At 43.2% G+C, this 23,067-nt stretch overlaps 1 protein-coding gene across 7 annotated transcripts in view; it reads right to left on the bottom strand.

Moving 5' to 3' along the window:
* Positions 1-23,067, bottom strand: part of LOC135376181 (A disintegrin and metalloproteinase with thrombospondin motifs 9-like) — a 93,139-nt gene that overhangs the window by 23,339 nt on the left and 46,733 nt on the right. For 6 of the 7 annotated variants that reach the window (XR_010417566.1, XM_064608778.1, XM_064608780.1 and 3 more), the window contains 7 exons: positions 22,319-22,563; positions 15,171-15,381; positions 10,736-10,900; positions 10,478-10,624; positions 7,274-7,426; positions 5,037-5,228; positions 3,608-3,790 (listed from right to left, as the gene is read on the bottom strand). Coding sequence is in view for 6 of the 7 variants with exons in the window: in XM_064608778.1 (XP_064464848.1) it covers positions 3,608-3,790; positions 5,037-5,228; positions 7,274-7,426; positions 10,478-10,624; positions 10,736-10,900; positions 15,171-15,381; positions 22,319-22,563 (1,296 nt within the window). In the remaining variant the exon portion in view is untranslated. The remainder of the gene's footprint in view (positions 1-3,607; positions 3,791-5,036; positions 5,229-7,273; positions 7,427-10,477; positions 10,625-10,735; positions 10,901-15,170; positions 15,382-22,318; positions 22,564-23,067) is intronic. The other variant, XM_064608779.1, reaches the window with a different exon arrangement.

Here is a 23,067-nt window from a genome sequence, read left to right as displayed (position 1 = left end):
CGGGATCCCGGGACGGGATCGGGACTTTTTTTGCAACTATACCCAGGATGTCATATAGGACTGCATCCACTTGCACAACCATGCTATCACAAACTGCGATATAGTTCGTGTCTTCTGACATACCCACGGAACATTCTAGAAAAAAAAAAAAAGCGCAAAAAAGAAAAAGAACTGCTTACGGGGCAAAACCTGCGTATTACATTGAGCATTCGCACCGTGCCAGAATGTCAACTGAAATGCCGCAATGAAATGAGTCTCTTCTTGTCGTCTGTTACTGAACATCTTCTGGATGTGCCCCAGGATATTTCCTGAGTTAGTAGTGCACGAGAAGATACATACTTATGACGTACAGCAATTCTACTTACGCAGCCGCTAAAGCCAATGACGTATTTCGCATGATCCGCTGGAGTATTCTGGGGAATGTCACTTGTGTGAATACATGGAATAATGCAGTTTGCTCTTCTTGCCTTTTGTTCATCCACAGTGACTGTTGTGTTCTAGTCTGCAGCAGCCGAGTCTATGATTTACTGAAAAGGCTGTCTCCATGTTCTCTTTTGACTTTCAAATATATACTATATATATATATATATATATATATATATATATATATATATATATATATATATATATATTGATGTTTCAAATATACGTATTAGTGAGGATCAAAAGAACAAAAAGAGATTCTGCACAGGGAGAGAGGGAGAGATTCTACAATATTTCTTGTTGTATAGGATTGGAAGACTTCTTCTGATTTCATGGAAGTTTTATGCTACTTGAGGGCTGTTCTCTGCTATGGCTTGCGTAGTTCACATGAGTCAGCAGCTAACGTCGTTGTAATGTGTCGCGGACGACAAGGTTAGTTCAGTTTTGGATTGCAAATGACATTTTTCGGGAAAGGGATGCTTGAAACAAAAAATCAATTGGACATCCTTCTTTCCCTTTCACTCGTACCACAGAGCATTTGTTGTCAAAAAAGCCTAAATTTATAATCTCGAAATCCCGGGATCTGGCCTTGCAAAATCCCGGGATTTCGGGACATTAAATTATGCTGAAATCCCGGGATTTCGGGCTCTGAACCCTACCCTCTTAGCTGTAAAACTGCAGGGTCACATTGAGTCGAATAACTGCATTTTACATCTATCCAGAATAACTTGATGTGAAATGTCGCGACCCCTTTAACAGTGGGCGAAGCATCCATCTAACGCTCGTGAACTCCCTCTTTGCCTAGAGTCAGTTCGACATTGGAGCACTCACCCCATTTAGTGAGTAGTTCCTAGTCACCTTAGGGAGGGTATTACGTAATGAGTCAGACCGACCGAAGCTCCAGGTGACCAACACCAACAAGCTTTAATTCACAAGTGCCCCGAATCCCAACCCGAGCCAGGAGCCGCGCGCTAATCGCAATCGCATGCACCTAGTCGCCCATCGTCCTCCTTTAAGTTATGCAACAGAGGGTACCCTATTTAGTGACTCTACTTGACATGAGGACATTCTGAGGTCATTTTTGCCATTTCCAAGATCAATTTAGAAAACTTCCAGAGGACAGTGTTTTCCATTTTCTGTGCGTCGTGCTTCCCTTGCTCCTCAAAGTGGAGAGGGAGCACAGATGACAAACAAATTGTAAACAACAAGAATTCGCCGAGGCAGGCCACAAATATGGACGACACAAACACGTAAGCCTCAAACGCCTAGAAATTAACGAATCGACTCAGGAAAACGGTGCTGACGCCAGGAACCGAACCTGAATCAGTAACGGCAACATATCTGACTGGAAATCAGAAGACCCAGGTTTGACTACTCGCGTTCGCACCTTTTCCGGATTGCTTGAAAACAAACTCTCTTCTTAAAAGGGCAGTGAATAAGATGGGATACACCTAAAAGGACACTTTTACAGCTAGCCAGTGCACTGAGAGGGAGTGAACACTGCACATAGGGAGACGGCTATGCCTAATGTGAAACTCTGCTGAGCAGACAAGGGTTTTGCGTTTTTCCACATTTCATACTGAACCACATCTCCACATTGGAAACCTCAGAGCTCCAACCAGAGACAAATGCAAGTGCCAAACCATGAACTTGATGAGGTACAACAGAAACATTGTAGACAGCAGAGTGCACGACCCGCACAGCGTACTTGCCTGTTCGTATAAACCATTGCCCTGACAGCGCTGTTATCACAATCTGTGTTTGAGTGGCCCAGTTGCAGGGCACAAGACACAAGCAAGACTTACTCGTCAGCATGTATACAATTATTTTAGCCACACAGAATTGATTTGGGAATGTCATTATCTCATCAGTGAAATGTGCACTACTTTTCATTTGTGATGCTTGCAAACAATTCCGAACGATTACAAACTGAATTATGTAGTGTACGTTACTCTTCTAATCACTGCTGCAGGGGTGTGAATTTTGTTGCTGCTTCAATGACTGTTGATACTGCTCGGTCATTGTTTATACATGCATATACCCCATGACAGGGCTGGGCAGTAATAGTAATACTTTGTATTATAATACTGTTACTGTAATACTTTGAGTATCTGTATTATGTATTATAATACTGATTCTAAAAATGTATTTGTATCTGTATTATAATACCCAAAATTGAGGTATTCCGTGTATTATATTACTTGTGAAGTCGTAATACTTTTTGTGGAGCTTTTGGTCCTAACAAAAGCGCCACATGTGCGGATGATCGGTAATCTTCCTTCCAAGAAGCCCATCTCCCATTGGTGACAAACAAAAGCGCCTGTTGTGCGGCCACGTGGACCGTAAGTTCACAATAAGACCCCTATCCCAGATTACACGGGACTGGATCAATGAGTTCAGAGTTGAGAACACTCGTTTCCGGGCGTTCCTTTGGGACAACGACGACATCCTCTCATGTTTAGTCACCACACGTGCAATGTCTTCGTAGAAGGGTGCTTGTAGCCGTGACCCATTAACAACGTGCCAGGTCAGAACTGCACAATTTTGGCGTCAAATTTGCGTCGGAACTGCACAATTCTGGACGGCCGTTTTTTGTGGTTAAGCACATGAAGACTGTGCCACACTTAAGGCAAAATGTGTATTCTGTTCGGAAGTGATCAGCGCATCGAAGCAGTCAACCTCGAACTTGAAGGTATCTCAGAGTGAATCTCTGTTGTTTTTATTTATGTTGTGTGAAAAAGTGAGGACATAACCAACATCACCCTAATAATGATGACGCGTAATTCTTCTACAGCTTAAACTGACCGCGCATGTGAACGGGATCCGTAGAACGTTCCTGCACCACATCCGTATTTCTTTCCTTTTTTTTTTTTTCATTTCAGAGGGTCAATCCTTCTGCACACCTGAGTTTGAAGAAATCATGAAGGAGAACCCTTTACTATACGAAAACGGGCTCACAATCAATCCAGTGAATTGTATTACTAGTATTACTCAAGTAATACATAGATGTATTATTATTATGTATTATAATACCTTGGCGCAAGAGTATTATGTATTTGTATTATAATACAAAATATCAGTATTACTGCCCAGCCCTGCCCCATGATCTACCCCAATGATACCCCAACGCAATTTCACGTACCCATTAATAATACAAGTATTTCTACAAGCAGGCTATACATACCACTCCCCAAGTGCCAACTTTCCATCGTCTGTGGCCCTCCACGTAGTTGCCTACAGAGAGGTCACACGGTTCCTGTTGACACACACGCTCACCAGGAGGACGCTCATCCTGTGAACATTCTGCACCCTCGACACTGCAACGAACCCACCTCGTTGCGACACCTCGTCCACAAGTCACGGAACACTACAGTCAATGGAAATAGTCATGTCCCAATTGAAAAACCAATACAAAAACACATGTTCAAAATTTAAAACAAAGTATCAGCATGTATGAATATATTAGAAATCACATGATCCCATAATAGAGAGTGTTAGTAGGCCGTTGACAATGTGGCTTCCAAAGTACCGTATCTACCACACCCAATCAATAGGCAAGATTCTTTGTCATGCATGATGCCATTTGTTCTGGTATGTATGATGACATTATCAAAGGACTACTAACGCTCTCTAATGTTCTGAAACACTGACTAGCTGAGAAAAAAAAAACAAGCTGGAACAATTAATCACTTAAGATCTTTCATTTCAGGGTGTTTTTCCTTTTGCAGACGACCCCCTTTTATCCAGGATTCGCCGAGCAGGATCCCACACCACTCAGACAAGAAATATGGGGCCATATTTCAGTCTATGCAATTTGCCTTCATTTATCCAGACTTCAGTTTCTGGATCTTGAGAGAAATTTCCAGGCAACCCCTTGAGTAGTCTCGAGTAGAGTCCGAGATAATGTGTGGCCAGGGGCGTAGCGAGAGAGGGGGGGCTTAAGGTATGGTGCCATTTTTTCACAGTGGCTCACACTGATTCTCTAAAGCACTCAAGAAATGTGACCATCACTGGCTGGCAATCACCATTTTGCCTCGTAAATGTGGGAGCAAAGATATATAGTAAATTCTTTTTGGTGCCACCCCTGGGGCATATTTTCTAGGTAAACAAAACATGCATTACTATATGTGGTCAGATATGTTATGTTTCACATAGAAGTAAAATGCAAGCGAGCTGGTGTATACTTGACGTTGGCAACATGTCCCTGAGCTTGGGGGAAGGACAAAAGACAAAACACAAAAACGAACAGCACAAGACAAGGCTGAAAGGCTCAAGAGAGAGCCTTGTCTTATCTTGTCTTAATAGTAACCACTGAGTCTCAATTACTGACCATATGGTAGGCAACCTGTACGAGGAGGTCCTTATAACTAACTGGCACAATTTGCATAAAGGATAACTTTTTAGTGGCAAAAGAGGCAACGGACACTACGTCCACCGTTGCAAGACATATCGGGTTGGTTGGTACATGAGCTGTATGTTGTGATGGAGAAGAATAAGGACAAACACAATGAAGTTACACCACGTCATGTAACGTCAAGCCATGCGTCACACCTTCAGAGGAAAACTAAACCTGGAAGCATAAGGTAACATTAGGAAAGTGATAGCAAACTTACTGGACCCCATTCTCCATGCTGCCAAGCAAGGGAAGGTCCATCCTGCTGATGACAGGGCTGTAGAGTGCAGTGCTCCAGTGCCTTGGGCTTTTGGTCCTGGACACACTCATCATCTGTGGTGGGTGTGCCAGCAGTCTGGTTCACACAAATGACTCTGCGCTTGCGTACACCATGGCCACATGTCACCGAGCACTGGACAACACAATTCACATTGCTTGTTGTATACCAGATAAACAAGGGACAGATCAGAACTTTCTTCTGGCGAGGTTCCCATACATGCAAAATGCTAAGCAGTGTAATTGAAGCATGTTTAAGTAATGCAGGCATCAGAGAACCATAAACTGTGAATATCAGGTAATTTTCCTCAATTACCCTTAATGACATAGCAAACTCCTAACAAATAAGATATTTGTGAGAATGTAAAAATAGTAGTAAGGATCACGCATGAATGGTTACTCATATCTAGGGCCAGAAGTTTTCGGGTTTAACCATATTTCTTCCCGTTTGTACCCCCCCGAATGCAATTATCAGACTTCGGGTTAAACCCGATATTTGCGCCTTGACGATGTCAGTAAAACCCGAGAAACCGGCCAAACGTAGAACATGGAGGAGGGCGCAAGCTAACCGGCCAGTCTCAATCCGTGTCGAGCCGAGCCACGAGTCAATCCAATTCAAAATCTGATTTGCGCATGCGCACCAAGCGGCGGGCTTTCTGCGTTCTCCCCGGTTGTGGATGCGTCATGCGTCCATGTCGGACGCTTTCGGTCACACTTATCACACAAACTTTGTTCAGTTTTGCAACGTGCACCTTTGTGTGATGCCTATTCTTGGGATCAAAGCCTGCTGTCCTGATGGGCAGACCAGAGAAGACAGCCCACAACTGGGCTAGGGAGTATTCAGATCTTGAGGTTAAGAAGAACGCGCGCCTGGACGCTTTTCAGGACTCCGGTGAAACACCTGCAGAATTCGCGTTTGTCTGCAAGTACTGCTGCCTGGAGGTTTCGCCAGATCCAGCAAAAAAGCCTTATGATCGCATCAGAGAGCACGTGGCGTCGGCACGGCATGGTAAATTGAAAGCGGACTTTTGCAGAGCTCTGACTGACACATGGAATGCCACATGCATGAGGAACCTAACAGAACTTGAAAGGGGCCAAGTGACGCAGAACGAAACATGAAAGCAATCCTTGATCTTCAACCCCCATCAGAAGCATGCTGCTAGCCAAGAGTTCGAATCATACCAGAGCTTCTTTTCACATGTAACTGACCCTGCATCTGTGCAAGAAGAATTTTGTCAGTACTTAAAGGAAGACATATCAACAAATGATGGCCTGGGCATCATGGAATACTGAGTGAAGAACACAAAGTACCCTAATCTGAGATCAGCAGCTCTGAGCTTACTGGGTATCCCCAATGGAAGTTGTGACGTTGAGCGCACCTTCAGCCAGCTGCGTTACGTTCAGAGGCCCGACCGCTCGTCAATGGGTACAGAGACATTGAGGATGGCAATGATGCTGTATGTTAACAAAGGATGGTAACTACAGATGACATCATATTAACAATTGTACCTTCATTCCTTTGAATTTTTAAAACATTTTGAGAGAGTACACATGTATTACCATGTCATAGCTGTGTTGTAAGGTTTTGCTGTTGTATTAGAAGCATTGAAGTGATGCATTTAAGGAAGAATTCCTTTTCTGGTTGCGCACTACATATTAATAGTATAGGAATCCTGCCACTGTACCGATATAAACTAAAGCTTTTGGACTGGAAAATGCATCCTGCTGTCAGTCACCTGAATTTGCATGAATTTGGCCATCCAATATGTAGCACCCGATTTTTACACCCCGAATCGAGAAAAAAGTATTTCCCAAAACCTTTTCGTCCTAATATAAGACCCGATTTCTCTCTGCGCCACAATGCACTAGCACAGTGCAAATAATTTAACTCGATATTTGCAGGAATTTAGGGTATAAACGTATTTCCCCGATTTTTACTCCCTGAATCTGAAGAAGAGTAAAACCTGAAAACTTCTGGCCCTACTCATATCCCTTTTCTCACAGAGATTTCAACATGTGTGACCCACATCACAAAATGTTACTTTCTTCTCCAACACCTTTCAATTATCGACGACAAATGTGTGACAGAAGATTTCCCTAGAGCATCATCCTGTCACCCTCAGGGCACTTTTTATGATGACAACATTTTCAAGAAATATACGAGTGGATAAAAGAAGTCACCTGAGACCAAGGTGCCGTTTGCCAGATGGTTCGTGGGCACTGGCTGCACTCTGGAGGAGATACACACGTTGCCTCGGGCAGGTGGCAGGTCACGTTCTGTAAACACCATGCCGGGCATTTGGCTGTCATTACAGTTGTGCCGAGCTCTGACTCCTGAAACAAGGCGCAATCCGTTGACCACTGGTGATGGGTACAGATTCACAGCATTGAGGTAGAACAGATAATCCATCAGAGTGCGATTGCAACCTACTCTAGATCTGAACTGGGAGAAAGTTTTCCCATATGCTAGAACAAATATTGTTATATATATAATGTTATGGTAAATGTTATATATAAATATATATATTGTTATAAATAATGTTATATATATATTGTGTCTATATCTCGCAACATCCAATAAATGAAGTTCTGTCATATCAACATGATCATCACAAGTGCAGTACGTGCGCCCTGTAGTATTCAACACGTTGTTACTGTTGAGAGGTCGAGGACAGAATGCATCATCTTTTCTGCAGCGTACTGTGAAAAACAGGAGGGAACTCCAGGCATGGATGTCATGTGGAAAAAAAACCTAATCCTATCTTGTTTAATTCAAAAATGCAAAAAGCATAAGACAAAAATATCAAGCTAAATGAGAGCAGCGTTGTTATGTCCAATTAACGGAATAGACTAAAAGGAACCATGCTTACGAAGAATATAACCCTCAAATTCCCAACGTTCAGGTGTTACCCATTTTACTGTATTCTTATCAAAACAGCTTGTACACGTCACCCGGCACAAAACGTTAAATGTGAAGTCTGCATTTTAAACATATCCAAAACCACTGATACAAATAAACGTTTTCTATCTCGCTCTAAAACGGGAACAAAAACATGATGATGACATTTTGATGACAACATTTTTGAAAAGTGTTTAAATTTCAGACAAACAAAAATTCATATTTCTTTTTTTCCACAAAATTTGTCAAACAATTTGTTGGAGAAGCCAATACATGCAATTGTGAGACCGACTCTTTATTGTGCACTAAGGGCGTCTGTTTACTTGCTCAGACGCGCTCAGAGCGGATATGATGTCACAGAGGCATATGAAAATTTGCTCAGATCTGCCCACTCTTATGTTTGGATATTCGCTCGGGGACACAGCCAAGGCAGCTCGCTCCTGTGGGAGTTTGAAGTGTGAGCTCGCAGATCTTTCCCACAACTCCTCAGCTAGAAGATGGCAACCATTTTGAAATTTTGAACTTGTTTTTGTGTATACCACCTTACCACACGAATCAGATTGTGCAATTAGTCAGAAGTGCTTAAATTTTGCCCCTAACGCAAAAAGAAAAAGAAAAAAGAAACATAAAAAATCACAAGGAACGAAACACATCGCAATAACTTTGATGTGGCACAGACTTTCAAGCAGATCTGCACTTCTTCAAACAACATGTGTACAACATGGAATATGTACATTCATCCTAGTGAGAAGAGTAATGGACAAAAGAAAAAAAGAATAAACACAAAATGAGAAAAAATGTTAAGTTGCACAGAAGTGAAACCTTCCAGCAAGTAACATGTGGGAAGAGACAGCAAACGGATAAATAAGGAAAAGAGGCGCAGAATAGAATTTCGGGTAGGTTATTATAATAGAGAAAAACATGTTCAGTGCAAGAATCTGCGTGCCCGACCACGGGACGCATGGAGTCTGGACCTTTTGTTATAAAGTGACAAACAGTGCCCTGTAACATGCGCTAAGTGGAAGCAGACGTCATATCAATAGATACTGCGCAAGCGCAAGGTCATTCTCGCTCGGACACACATGGAATTTTCTTTTCTCCTTGGTTTCCCCCGACCAATCGACTTCCGGTTGGATGACACACTTCCGCTCAGCTTGGGCTCTGCTTCGTGCGAATAAACATAACAGCCCTTAACGTACGGTCACACTTCGATAACAAAATTCGTGAGGATTGCAATTTCTTTTCTTGTATCGAATATTTTGTTGTACCAAAACTTATTAAATTTGGAGAGGTTTACGCCGCAAATTAGTATGAAGAGGCAAGCAACAGAATCGTGTATATGTAGTAGAATCGTAATTATATGATCCTGAACTTTTTTCTAACCTCCCCATTGGAATGCCTTATACGTAGGGTCTGACTCTTTTGGGTTAAACCGGATTTGTCCGTCCCAAATCATTTTTGGGACCAGTTCCGGTTAAACCTGAATTTGAATTACTGGGGCCCGGAAGTTCATGCAAAATGCATATTTTTAGAACCCGTTCTAATGAATATCTTAATGTTTCTCTTCACGTTACCAATCAGAACAACAGAAATTTACAGTGCTTCGTGTGTAATAAATTGCATATTTCAGCATATTTCTTCCTGACTGTCATATAATATGACGGTTACATATTATGCCATGTTTGCGAGTCTTTTTTTTCTCTTTTTAATAAACATATTGCTCCCCAATCTGAATTATTTTTAACACTTGCTGTCACTCTTTTTGTTGTTGTCGCCACTCCTCACTACAGTGTTTTAAAAAGGAGGTCATGGGCCCAAAACCTGTGTTCCAGTTAAACATCTAAGCTAGAACACTGCTTTTAGGTTATTTCATGGTACGCAATCAGTGGGTTTGGCTGGCAGAACGCCCAGAACTGGTTCAAACAGAATGTATGACAAGTAGTCAGCGAGCTAAAAAAAAAAGAAAGATACCGCAAGCATCTATGTGCCCCTTCGCAGACCTTGATGAGGAAAATTACTTTGCGGCCAGTCATTCTAATTTCTTCCTACTTGCATCAAAAGCTGGAGTCTGGAAATCTATAACCTATGGAAGCCTAACCTGGGAAGAATATTGGGGGTCAGAAAAAGCTGCATTATAAGCGGTCCCGCACTGTAAGCAGTTACGTTATAAGTGGTCTCCACTGTATATTCATGATGGAGTAGCACCGCTACAGTATACATGGTAAACAAAAGCCGCCATAAAACATCTTGTAGATGAGAAAAATCAGGTCCATTTATATTTTCCTATATAGCTATGAATACTTGACCTGCAGTCCCGTCACCACACTTTGTAACCAAGAGCATCTACCCACTGAAACCTCAGCACAGTTACCACATCACCACCACATTACTGGCCACAGTTACCACATGACCACATTACTGGCCAGCTCAGTAATGTGGTCATGCATGTGGCTTGCAAAGACAGCACATAAGCAAGCTACACTCACGGGATGAGGGTGGCAGGGCGGACCCCTGCAGGGCTCAGAGTCGGCAGGCTTGGTTGCCAGGGGGCAGAAGGAGCCTGCAACCTTGTATTGTTCATGTTGACACCACAGGGGTCGCCTACGGATCCCTTCGCCACACGTCACCGAGCACTACAACACAATCCCCATAGTTGCTGTTCTTTGACTAAACAATCCTCCGGGACAGGTATGTGGAGGCAATCACAGAGCACACACAATCACAAAACACATTTTGGTGCTTACCTGAGTCCAGGGTCCCACTTGCCAGCGTGGGCAATCAGCCACGTTGCATGGACGTCGGTCCTCACGCACTGCCTGGTCGCAACGTGCGTCTGGATAGGCAACCTCATCATCACCTACACACACTGCTGTTCTTATCTGTTCCCCACTGCCACACGTCTTGCTGCACTGCACATTAAACCCACAGGAGAAGAGTTAGCACACCAATTGGCATAACGTTCATCTAACGGCACTCTTATACCCATCCGTGTGAAGCCACTGATTCCGGACAAACTTTGAGTATTACATTTCAACATGTATTTCGAAACAGTTCTCCATAACCTTTATCTTGGTCAGACGCGCCTGCGACGTCTGCTAAGGTCCTCATGCTTACGTCAGCGTGCAACTGAAACCACACGTGAATGTGCAGTTTGTTTTTCTTATTTATCTAAAATAACAACAATGCTCTGCTGGAACAAATTCCTTTGTTTTCCACATGCTCGAAGCATTTACAAAACTTGAGCACCCACAAACATCACACGTGCAATGTTGACATCAGAAATTACGGATGAACACTGACCTTTATTGCAGACACTTTCTTCTATACTAAAAAAACAATATGCAAATGTTCCTCACAGAGATCATCCCCTTAAGTGATTGGTGCTTCAAACACAACCTATCATTTTTGTCAATAATGCATGTTCCTGGAAATGACCTTTTTAGGACAAATTCCACTCAACTATGCTAGGTGATTAATTACCTAAAACTCATTAATGAACTCTTTATTTAGGGGCTTTCGAGCAAAGGTGACAGTAGCAGAATGGTAGACAAATGTTGTTAAAAGCAATTCTGTATGTGTATATAGATATATTTCATGAAACAAGCCTGCATGCTTAAATAATATCACAGTTTTGCTATATATAAGTATCCATCCACTGTCCATCATACTGGGTCGGAAGGTGTGATGTGTAAATCATTTGAAAAGACAAACTAGCGATGCATTTTGATAGTTCCAGTTCATTGTTCCTCAAGGGTTTGATGAGGCATCGAGAATCATGCATGCTTCGCACTGTTTGGCCTCTTTCACTGCTCCATGGTGCTGCACAGTCATTATAAATACGAGTAATAATTCCCAAGCAAATGAAGTGCTCTGCTCAACTAGGAACCTGCAGCTGCGGGAACAGCACCAAGACCCTAAACTTTTTTGGACTTTTAAAGGCTTTTAAAAAACTTTTTTAGGCAAGCGACGATGTCACATGCTTTCTTATCATGCTCAGAGTCACAGCAAAAAATATTTCAATTAAATTTGCTCCCAATTATATATAATAAATTTTTTTTGCCAGCACTTTTGCTGCCGTGACATCAAAGCCTTAAGTAAATTCAGGTTTTTGCTCTGCAGCTGCAACCAAGCCACCCTCTCCACGTGAAACTCGCCAATCAACGACTTCAGAAAACCTCAGAGTGCTTAGTGCTGCTTTGAACTGTGGGAGCCATGGTGGGAGCTCACTAATACGAAAGAAACAGGTGGCCTCTAAGCTGTTTCGATTTCTCCCCTGACGGTCCATTGTCCACGACATGTCAAGGTCAGTGAAAGCAAAATGTGGAAGGTTATATTCTGCGTTCCCCCACTCAGTAAGTGCCCGGGATGCAATGCATGCGCAAAGACCATTGGGATTTTCTGAAGTCATCTATTGCATTTTATAATATCTAGACACAGGCCTCGGACCACCACGGACAACCTTGTACCAAAGTGCAGTAGCTCATGCTTACGTTGCCATAAGTGAAACCAGCTGTGAACATGCCATTAATTTTTCTTATATACAGTTGAACCTCTCAATAACGAACGTCGATTTAACGAAATCCTCTGTCTAACGAAGAATTTCCGTTGGACATGCACGTCCCATAGACGCCAATGTATTTTTGCGCTCGATTTAAAGAAGTACATTCGTTTGGTCACCTCTATTTAACGAAGTCTCTGGGCGACAAAAGCCTTCTGCATGTTCCTTCACCACAAAGAAGAAAAATAAGAAGAAGAGGAGGAGGCGGAGGAGGAGGGGGGAGGAGGAGAAACCTTCCTCTCCCCGTTGTCCTCACGCGAGTCTTTGGTGATTACTTCGGTTGTCACGTGCTGTAGGCACAAGCGAGTAGACATGTGCGTCATCGCCGCCGGTAATTTTTGGTGCGCCACCGCCGTTTCAAAACCGGCGCGAGGGTCGCAGAGGATGAGGGCCGAGAGCCTCTTTGCACCCGTTTTCGGACAAGAAAACACGCATTGCTGGCCTCTTGCGAAGTCCAACTTGCTTTTGTTGATGCAGATGATAGTAGGTTGCGGATTTGCGCCATTTTTCTACTTGTTTTTGTTCGCGTGACGCTGATGGTGGTAAAATTGGTATGATGCCACCGCCGTTCAAAGTTTTATCGGCGCAGACACCTACGTGATATGTACCCATTTCTTGTTCTTTTCGGTATTCAACGGCGCTGTGCTCTCGTTCTCCCTGGACGTCATGAGCACAAGTGAACCAATTAAGACACGTCAATACGCGAGCGTGCACGAGAAAGCAGTAGAGGTCATTCGGAGTTACGAAAGAGCGTTACGCTCAGAGCGATATTGTGTACAAATTATGAATTACTTAGCGTTATGTGATGAATAAAGCTTGATATTTTGTGCCCTTCTAAGCATGGTACCTGTTTTATGATAAATAGCATTTTGCGGTACACGCAGCGCAGGTAGTGGTGGCGGCCATCTTTGTTTCGCTTGGCATGTTTCATTTAACGAATTTCTTTATTTAACGAAACAGAGAGCCAGCATTTACAAATTCGTTATATAGATGTTCAACTGTATATCCAAAACTACGACACCCCAGTGAATGCCATTTTGCATCTGGCATCCACATACAACTCAGAATGGAACACAACTCTAATTTCTACATGAGTCGACAGCTCTGGACTCTACCTTTAAAGTAATTTCCAGACTGAAGCCCAGAATAAGTGTCGCAATTACAGTCGAGCCCGTTTATAACCATATTGACGGGAACGCGAAATCTGATCGTTATATCAGAGTATCGTAAAAGACGAGCTTTCGAGAAATTGCCGCTCAGGTTCGCGTAAACGAAGTAGATCGCCACAAGTAGAACGCCGCTGAACATGCGCGTCTGTTGTGAGCGCAGAAGCATTTTATCTAGCTCTAAAATGACGCAGCTGCGTGTCGAAAGCTTTTGATAACTTAACCGCCGATATCGCGTGGGGCTCCGCACATTTTTGAGATGGACGACCTCGTCCATTGCTCGTCATCCAATGCCGTAGTCATCACAGTTCTCACGATCGGGAGTGCGTGGTTCATCAGAATGCACCTCCGCCACGGGTAATCAGTCGACGCGTGTCTGGACGGCGACACGCAACTGTCTGCCAATACACGTTTTCGAAGCCGTGGTACTTCACAACGCGGTTTTGCACCAGTACGAAGCCCGTAGAGCGCATGCAACTTCGGGTCGAGCCACCGTCTTTCCTCGTCAAAAGGCGACTCGGGAACGCGGACACCATCGTAGCAAGCACGCAGCAAAACAAGAAAAAAAGCTTGAAAGTGAGAGAATGATGTGGAGAGGGAACAACGTTCTCTACTTCGCGCGAGCCCCTTCCGCCCTTTCGAAGTTGCGTGCCTTGCAATGCACACATCTAATCCGCGGCAGTCATGCGCGGATAAACGCACTGCGTTCTCACTTTAGCGCGCACGGAGGCGAAGGCTCTTGAAAATGCCAATGTAATTTGTTTTCAGTGAAATGGTGCAATCTTCTTTCCAATTGTCACGCGTTTTAACCGGTCGCCGGAAGAATTACGATCGCTATATCCGAGCAAGCGCTTTTGCGGCGATCGTTATATCGATGTTTCGTTTACATGTAGTTCAATGGGAGAGCCGACGGGAAACAGCAATTCGATCGCAATATCGGAGTTATCGTTCTATCGAAGATCGCAATAAACGGGCTTGACTGTACAGCATAGGTGGGGAGTAACGCGTTACAAAGTAGTGCGTTACCGGTAACGCGTTACATTCGAGTAGTGAAATATGGTAACGCATTACATTTCATATTCATCAATGTTGGCATGAAAGCTTTCCCTGGCCACATGACTGAAGAAGTAAAAGGCATACTCTGTAAAAGGCTTAACAGTGGCTTGGTGCTTATCATTGGGGGACTGACAGCGGCGCTGCAGCCTCTCGAGCCTTTTAAGTCAAACCTGCGCTTAATGTACGAATAATGGATCTGGACCAGCAGCCAAGGGTGGACATTGAGTGCAAAGGTATGCAAGGGATCACTGGGGGCCTTGCTTCAACAGTGTTCCTTAGCTCCCCGTACTTGAATGTAAGGGCCTCCCCCATTTTGAAAAGAAAAAGAAAAGGGGGCCCTTAGAATAGAGGAAATGTGGAATATAGAAGTGCTATGTGAAGAGGTTGATGGGCACTTACGGTCTGCCAGTCGTCATATTCCCAGTGGAAGATTCGACAGGGATGGTTGCATTTCTCCTGCTCCGGAGGACGAGGCCCCAAATGTTGGCAATGGCTCTCTGCAACGGCTGTCTCCTGGCCATCCTCAAACACCTGCATGCACTGCACAGTGCGAGTCCTTGTGCCTGGGCCACAGCGTGCAGAGCACTCGGATGCAGCACTTATTTTCCATCTGGCAAAAGGGTTTTACTAAGATTTTATTCTCTGGCAAACAAAAGTACGCGCTGCTCAGATAAATTAGTGACTGGAACCTTCCTTTCCCTATGCCAAAATCAGACACACAGCTTACATTATCTTCCTATGCTCAATAACAGACGAAGCAAGCACCTAAGTAAAAAGACACTTGGACTAAAGCACAAAGTTTGGGCATGGGGCATGAAGGTTTCAGTGCTGCTTGTGGCAAAAATCATCAAATACACATCAAATCAAATACAATATCAAATGGCATCAAATACACAACTGGGCACTCCCATCTGTCACATTTGAACTTTGATGTATCCGCTGAATTATGTGCGAACTCAGGTTTACACCAACATACTCCCTTGTATTAATTTTGCTCACTGTTACTTCACATGAACATATTCAATGGTGCTGTCACTTCCCATCTGATACAGGACACATTACAAACCTAATTTTTGTTATTCACTGAGAGAAAGATTCTGCATTCCTACTTCCTAGTTAACTGAATGACATAAGTGGAAGCTGTCTAACATTATGTGTCATTCTATCCCCGTTTTTCTCTCTGCAGAACCTTTTCATTGCACCAATCATTCAAGGTTCATCTCACACACCCTGTGGTGAGGGACTTCTGACACCCTTACTTGAGAGTGTTCAGGACTCAACTAAGATTAGTGGATAGAAAGGCATCGTATGTGTGTCACCTGACTGACATCCTCCTTCTCTTCAAGATTAGTGTGCCCCTTTTTACACAGTGAGACACTGTCAGAGGGACCATTTCGTAGTGTGTACCAAACAGGGCTGCCAGATGTGGCTATAAGTAGTCCTCTCTGGCTACTTATGTTTTCAGCTGGCATCTCAGTGTCGGAGTTTGCTATTCGCCTATTTCTGGCTACCTTCCAAGGTCCTGCTGAAGGAGTGCCACAAAACAAAGAAAAGAGAGGGGCATGTTTTTTCAAACAGGTCTTCATTTGTCTCTCAGCTATGCTCGCAATGACACGCCGTATGGAGAAAGAGAAGGTAGGAACGGCCCGTGACATTGATGATAAGGACACATAAAGTGTCTCGTCCTTCTATGCTTCAGCATTGTAGCATGCATAATCTTTTTCTGCACGTGTCATGGTGTGCATATGTAATATTGGGGAACAAAATTTCTTCCTTCAATGAATAACACACATATCCCATCAGGCCCAACACCAAACCAACAATAAGTGTAAAATCTTTTCCCTCTCTATATGATCGTAATTTCCACATTATTCATGCTGCACTCCCCTTTTACAATGCCTTTATTGGTGCTGTGCAGTATGCAATAATAAATAACAATTTCATTTTGATGACAACGATTGGTTCCTGTCAGGAATTAGGTGAATAATTGCCTAAAAGCAGTGGTCACCAGGCACTTGATCAGTACACAGTACTAATCATTTTTGCCTTTGTGTATCATTGAGCAAAATTTTTAGGGGTTGGCAAGTAAAGCTGCTTGTGGAAGGGGATTAAGGCATCATGGCTAGCCTTTTGGCAATGGAGAGCTTTGCATAGTCGCTACATTTTAGTTACAAGATTCAAGATACAAGATAGGGTTCAAGATTGGCTACATGCAGCTTTTGCTATCTGGCAACCCTGGTGCCAAGTGGCACCATTTGTGGGAGCCCATTGCAGGAACCATGAGAGATGTCACGCTGGTGTCATCTCTGTCTGTTGCCTCAAAATCACCAATCAGGGCACAACGGTCAGTGTATCCAGTTTTGCATAGCAGCCCCACAAGTGATACTCACACTATCTAACACTGACACAAGGATGAACCATGTCTTGTCTGTCTGTTTGTGCATGTCTGACACTTTTCCTCATGTTCAAGGTACATTTTTCAGTTGTAGCACCAATATCTTGCCTTGAGATTATCTGCTAATCCTAGAGCTTGTCACTATGCTGTGCCCTGAGTTTGCATTTTCATCAAGTTTTTTTTTTTTGTGTGTGTGTGTGTGTGTGTGTGCGTGTGTGTGTGTGCGTGCGTTTTCTCTTTTTTGAGCTGCACCAAATTTTTTAATAAAGAAAGCTATGACCGCAGCATGGATGCTGTTTTTGTAGTTTAGTTGTACAGACAGTCAGACATCTTCTTGAAGAGAGTAACTACTAGATGACTAATTGTAATTATCTAAAATTCATTAATTAACTCTTTAATCAGTGGCTTTTGGTCAGAAGAGAGATAGCAGAATGGGCGACAGTCCTCGTTCAAAGCCATTCTGGTTTTTAAAAACCCTGAAACGAGCATGTACGTTGAAGTATCCACTGCTGAATTTTGCTATGCAAATGTGCTGAAACTGAAAAGTGGGGATCGAAAGTGCACGAGAGTGCCCTGTTCCACGTCAGAGGGTCACATGCTTTGGAACGATCGAGAAGTAGGTGCTGGTCAGACCGCTTTGCGGCCCAAATAAGCTTCGACGGTGAAGGTCAAGCAGTACTGAGTTGCATGCTTTCGGTTCCGGCCGGAAGCAAGCAGCAGCGTGCGACCAGACAAAGGCAATTTCGGAGAGCAAAAAACGTTGCATTGCGACACCTAGCATTTTCACGTAGAAACATATGGGAAAACCAACACTTTTTTAGCTTTACGGCAGCGTACCATGCTTCACAGATAGAAACCTTTTAAGAAATACAGTTGAACCTCTCAATAACGAACGTCGATTTAACAAAATCCTCTGTTTAACGAAAAATTTCCGTTGCACGAGCGCGTCCCCATAGACACCAATGTATTTTTGAGCTCGATTTAACGAAATACGTTCGTTTGGTCACCTCTATTTAACAAAGTCTCTGGGCTCTTCTGCGCGTGTCTTTCCGCTTCACGACGAAGAAAAGGACGAAAAACTTTCCCTCTCCGTTGTCCTTACGCGAGTTTTCGTTGGTTCCTTCGGTTGTCACGTGCTGGAGGCACGAACGTGCCGACATGTGCGTCGCCTCCGCCGGTAATCGGTGCGCAGACGCTGTTTCAAAACCGGCGCGAGGGTCTCTTCGCACCCGTTTTCGGACAAGAAAACACGCATCGCTGACATTTTTTGCTGACATCTCGCAAAGTCTAATCTGCTTGTGTTGATGACGACGACAGTACGTTGCGGTTTTGTGCCTTTTCATTACTTGTTTTTCTTCACGCCGCTAATGCTGACGGTGGTAAAATGGGCACGATGTCGCTGTCGTTCAAGGTTCCATTGGTGCAGACGTCTACGTGACATGTACCCATTTCTTGTTTTTTTCGGTGGTGTACTATTGTTCTTTCTGGACATCATGGGTGCAAGTGAACCAACCAAGAAACTTCGATACGCGAGCGCGTAGGGGAAAGCAGTCGAGGTTCATCTGGAGTTACGATGGTTATGAATGCTCAGAGCGACATTTTGCACAAATTACACGTTACCTAGCATTATGTAATGAATAAAGCTCGACATTTTGTGCCCTTCTTACCTTAGTACCTGTTTCATGACAAATGATGTTTTGCGGAACGCGCGTCGCTGGCAGTGCGGCGGCCATCTTTGTTTAACTTGGCGTGTTCCATTTAACGAATATCCCGATTTAATGAAACAAAGAGTCAGCATTTACAAATTCGTTATATAGAGGTTCAACTGTAGTACGATGGTTGTATTTAAACACATATCCAGGTGTGAGCTGCACTGTGCGCTTTGTTTTCCACTCTCAACGAGAAGCAAGACCTTTCTCCCTGCTGAGATGAACAGACGACGCGGCACTGAGACACTTAGGTATTCAGAGTAGGGAAACGGTGGGTGAGAACGGAGAACAGATGAAACAGCCAATGGCCGCCAAGCCGCAGCATCACGTGACAACAATAGGTTGCCATTCCACTCTACAGATGGCGCAGTACTCAGGTTGTCCTGCCCTGACTTTATCTGGTCGCGCGCGAGAGGGAAGCTTTATCTCCTGCTTTTCCTACTCCATAGTTCCAGCTCCTTTGCATAGCGAAATTCAGCGATGGATATTTCAACGCATGTGCCCGTTCCAGGATTTTTCAAAAATAGAATAGCTTTCAACGAGGACTGTCTCGCATTCTACTATCTCACTCTTGCTCGAAAGCCCCTGATTAAAGGGACCATGAAATAATTCCCGCAAACACCGAACACTCTGACAGAAATGGTTCTTACAATCCTTCACTATCATAAAGACATAGACTTTTATCCATATTCAGTGCACTGGGGGTGCAGTTAACGTGCAAAAATAGCGGGGCGCAACCGCCGGAACCATCCCTTCAAAGCGGGCTTACGGCATCAACATCCAGTCCTTTCGGCCAATTGTGGATGCCAGGGAGCACACACCCCGCGGGACCACATGGTGCATGGTATTGGTTTGGACAACAAACCACGCTGTCACACATTTGTCCTCGAAATCAGCAGAAATATGCCAAAACACAAATTTCTGGGAATCGTTCCGTACGCAACAGCTCCCAAAAGGCCACCAACAGAGACATTTTCTGACAAAGAAGACGCTCATAGAGGAATACGTGCTCCTATAACCATGCACAATAAACGACTACATTACACTTCCAATAGACCCTTTTAAAAAATGAGCGCCACCTGTTGCGCTTTCGTCGAACTGAGCTGCGCCGGCCATGTTGCGGGAGAAGCCGACGCAGCAGCAGACTAAATCAACCTATGAGCTGTTGTGAATTTATCTTTCCTTTTCTTTTCGTTGAAATGTGTAAATTAATTATGTAAAAAAGTACACATTTGAAGCTTTCTTTTCAAGTGTTTATTTGTTTTGTACTTGACAATTAGAAAATATAGGCAACAGTGTTTGAAAATCAAAATGTGTCAGCTTAGGCTACATAACAAAATCGACCCACGTGTCCCTGAAATTGCCATTTGCCCGATAACTTGGTTGTTGTTCTCGTGATTTCTGTTTAGTGATACAGCGATAAAACTTGGGCGGGTTGGTAGAACACAATAAAAAAGTTAAAAACCCCAGTGCTGGAGGTTCAGGGTTGTGGACAGTGATGGGAAGTAGTTAACTACGTGTAGTTAAACAACTAGTGAAACTACTGCATAGTAGTTAAAAAATTGTTAGAAGTTATCTCTGGGAATGTAATTATAACGTTAAACTACATTTTTCTGTAGTTAACTACTTAGCGACGACCCGAGGTGTAAATTAGAAATCTGTAGAGCGTGCCGAGAAGCAGCAAGTGCAACCCTTCATTTACCCTACATTTTTCTGTAGTTAACTACAGAAAAATGTAGAGTAAATGAAGTAAAAAAGCTTGAAAACGTAATCATACATAAAACATAATCAACGTAATCATACGTAAAAAAACGTAATCATATGAGGCAATATAAATTAATTAAGCAAAAAAGCGAATAAAAATCGAAAATCAAAAAAGTCGAAAAACCTGAATAATTACGCAAAAAGGCGATTAAAACACAGGGCATCGAATACTCCAGCAGTTCTGCTTGATGCAGAGCGCATCGTCCTGTTTAAACGTTCGGTGTACTTTAGGCTGGACAGCTGACACCCTGTATAGCAACACGCACGCCGAGGTAGTTAAAAATGTAGCTAAACAGCGTCGGCAGTAGTTACAAAGTAGTTTTAGCTATTGGTGCAATGATGTAGTTACACTAGTAGTTAAACTACAAAAAGTAGTTGCCGCCCTGTAGTAAAGATGCGCTTCTGTGAAGCAACTATGCCACAGCAGACCAAAGGCACACACGCCATCACGAACAGTGCGCCTGAGCCAAACAGATCAGCGACACGTAGGGGTAATTTCCTTTTTTGTCCTTTTTCTTACCTTCATAGCACGATGCCTTGATGTACATACCTTGCCTGTATATAATAATGTTTCTTTGTTTGTTTGTAAGGAAAAACGAACGAACGAACAAATTAACTCACTGTTCATAGTGTTAAGCATCCCAAATATGCTCCTGTCAAAATCTGAATTCTCCGAAATGTGAACACGCATACTGCGAGCCAACTACTATCTTCACTCCCCTTGTGTACAAACTGCTCAATGTAAAAGTTGTAACTTGTGAAATTTCGCTGTGACAAGCCAAACCATGCCATGCTTTCTTCCGAAAGTTTTGGCAACTTAGATTGATCAGTCACCCATCCAGCCACGAGGAACATTTCCACAAACATGACGAAAAAGAAAAAAAACAAAAAAACAGGCACGTATATCATGCTGCGAGCATTAAATCGCGTACACCGTTCTTGCCGCCCGTAGGCGCGCGTGTGTCTGATGCGCTCCGTCTCCCGTAACATGGCGGCCGCAGCTGCCCACGGCCGCTAGGTGGCAGTATTTCGAAACAGGTCTATAGGTCAACAATTAAATACAATCTTAGCTCCAGGTCAAATTAAAACATATTTTATAACAAAGTTTGCAAGCTTGCTTGCAAATTTTGCAATTTGCTCGCAAAAGACTGTCCTCCAATCGGCAACATCACCTGTGCTCGACGTCATGGCCAATTTGCCTCTCAGCCGGGCTGTAGTAGCTGCCATTCACGGCCGTGGTTATCATTGAATGTTTTTGGTATTTGAACAATTTTCAATTTCATATTTCACAGGGTGAATGCTTTAGCAACAGAGGAACAAATTGAAAATGGTCATAGGCTTGTCATATATCTTTTCATTGTTCCATAAATGAGATAATGGATTGTGGGAAATTACCTAGCAGAGACATACTCTCTTGGAGAGGATGCCCGTCTGGCCGTAAAATTGAACAGCAAAAACAACATCTAGGTTGCTCTCATAGATTTTTTAAATAAAAAAACACTCTGCATATTGAAAAAAAAGAAAAGAAAAGCTTCCAAAAGTTATGAGAAATGCTTTATATGTGCAATAAATAGTAAATATGGTTGCAGTTTAACTACAATGGATGGAGATGAATGCGAGGTATAACACTGGCACCCAAAACGAACACAAACATTGATCACAATGACAAGCTAACTCACCTGAGGGTACAATGGCCATTGCAGGCCTCAGCCAGAGCAGGGGGATGTTGGTGACATTTTGTTTCATCGACGACACCATCTGTGATGTGCCTGCACGTGCCTGCTCTCACCCTGCGCCCCTGACAGATATGGCTGCACTGAGACCACTGGTCGTCCACTTCCCATGTGTACTCCTGCTTTGCTTGTACCGATACTGTATACTCGTATCGAATGTCAGGTGACACCACGTTTCCTACAGTAAGGACCTGCAAGGAACTATCACTCATATCACATACGTCACATAGAACACGGCAATCAAGCGATACCTGAGAAAGAATGTTAATTTATTTTGTAATGTTTATTTTTGCAATGTTTGACTATGCTATATTAGTAGAGCCTGGAGTTTTTGGGAAATATTTTTTTCTAAATTCGGGGTGTGAAAATCGGGTAAATAAACATGCGCACTAAATTCGTGTGAATTCAGGTGGAAAAACTTCCAGTATGTTAAATTTGGGGAGAAATCGGGCTCAGTTACTCAAATTAACCGTTTTGGTACAAACGATGATGTAACTGTGTTTCATGCCAAACAATCTAGTGTGCATTCCTACCCCTAAACCCCATGAAACCTTTTAGAAGATGACCTTTTGATAGAAGGGTGTTCACCTGACCTTAAAAATATTCTATTGCACACCCAAATGTTATCAACCATAATTTTACTAACAAAACTTATTTAATGCAACTGCTATGAATTTTGCTGACAAGTACAAACT

The sequence above is a fragment of the Ornithodoros turicata genome, unplaced genomic scaffold (assembly GCF_037126465.1).
Source record: "Ornithodoros turicata isolate Travis unplaced genomic scaffold, ASM3712646v1 ctg00001050.1, whole genome shotgun sequence".
NCBI lineage: Eukaryota > Metazoa > Arthropoda > Arachnida > Ixodida > Argasidae > Ornithodoros > Ornithodoros turicata.
The sequence above is the reverse complement of the archived record's forward strand: the minus strand, read 5'-3'. Positions and strand labels throughout refer to the sequence as shown.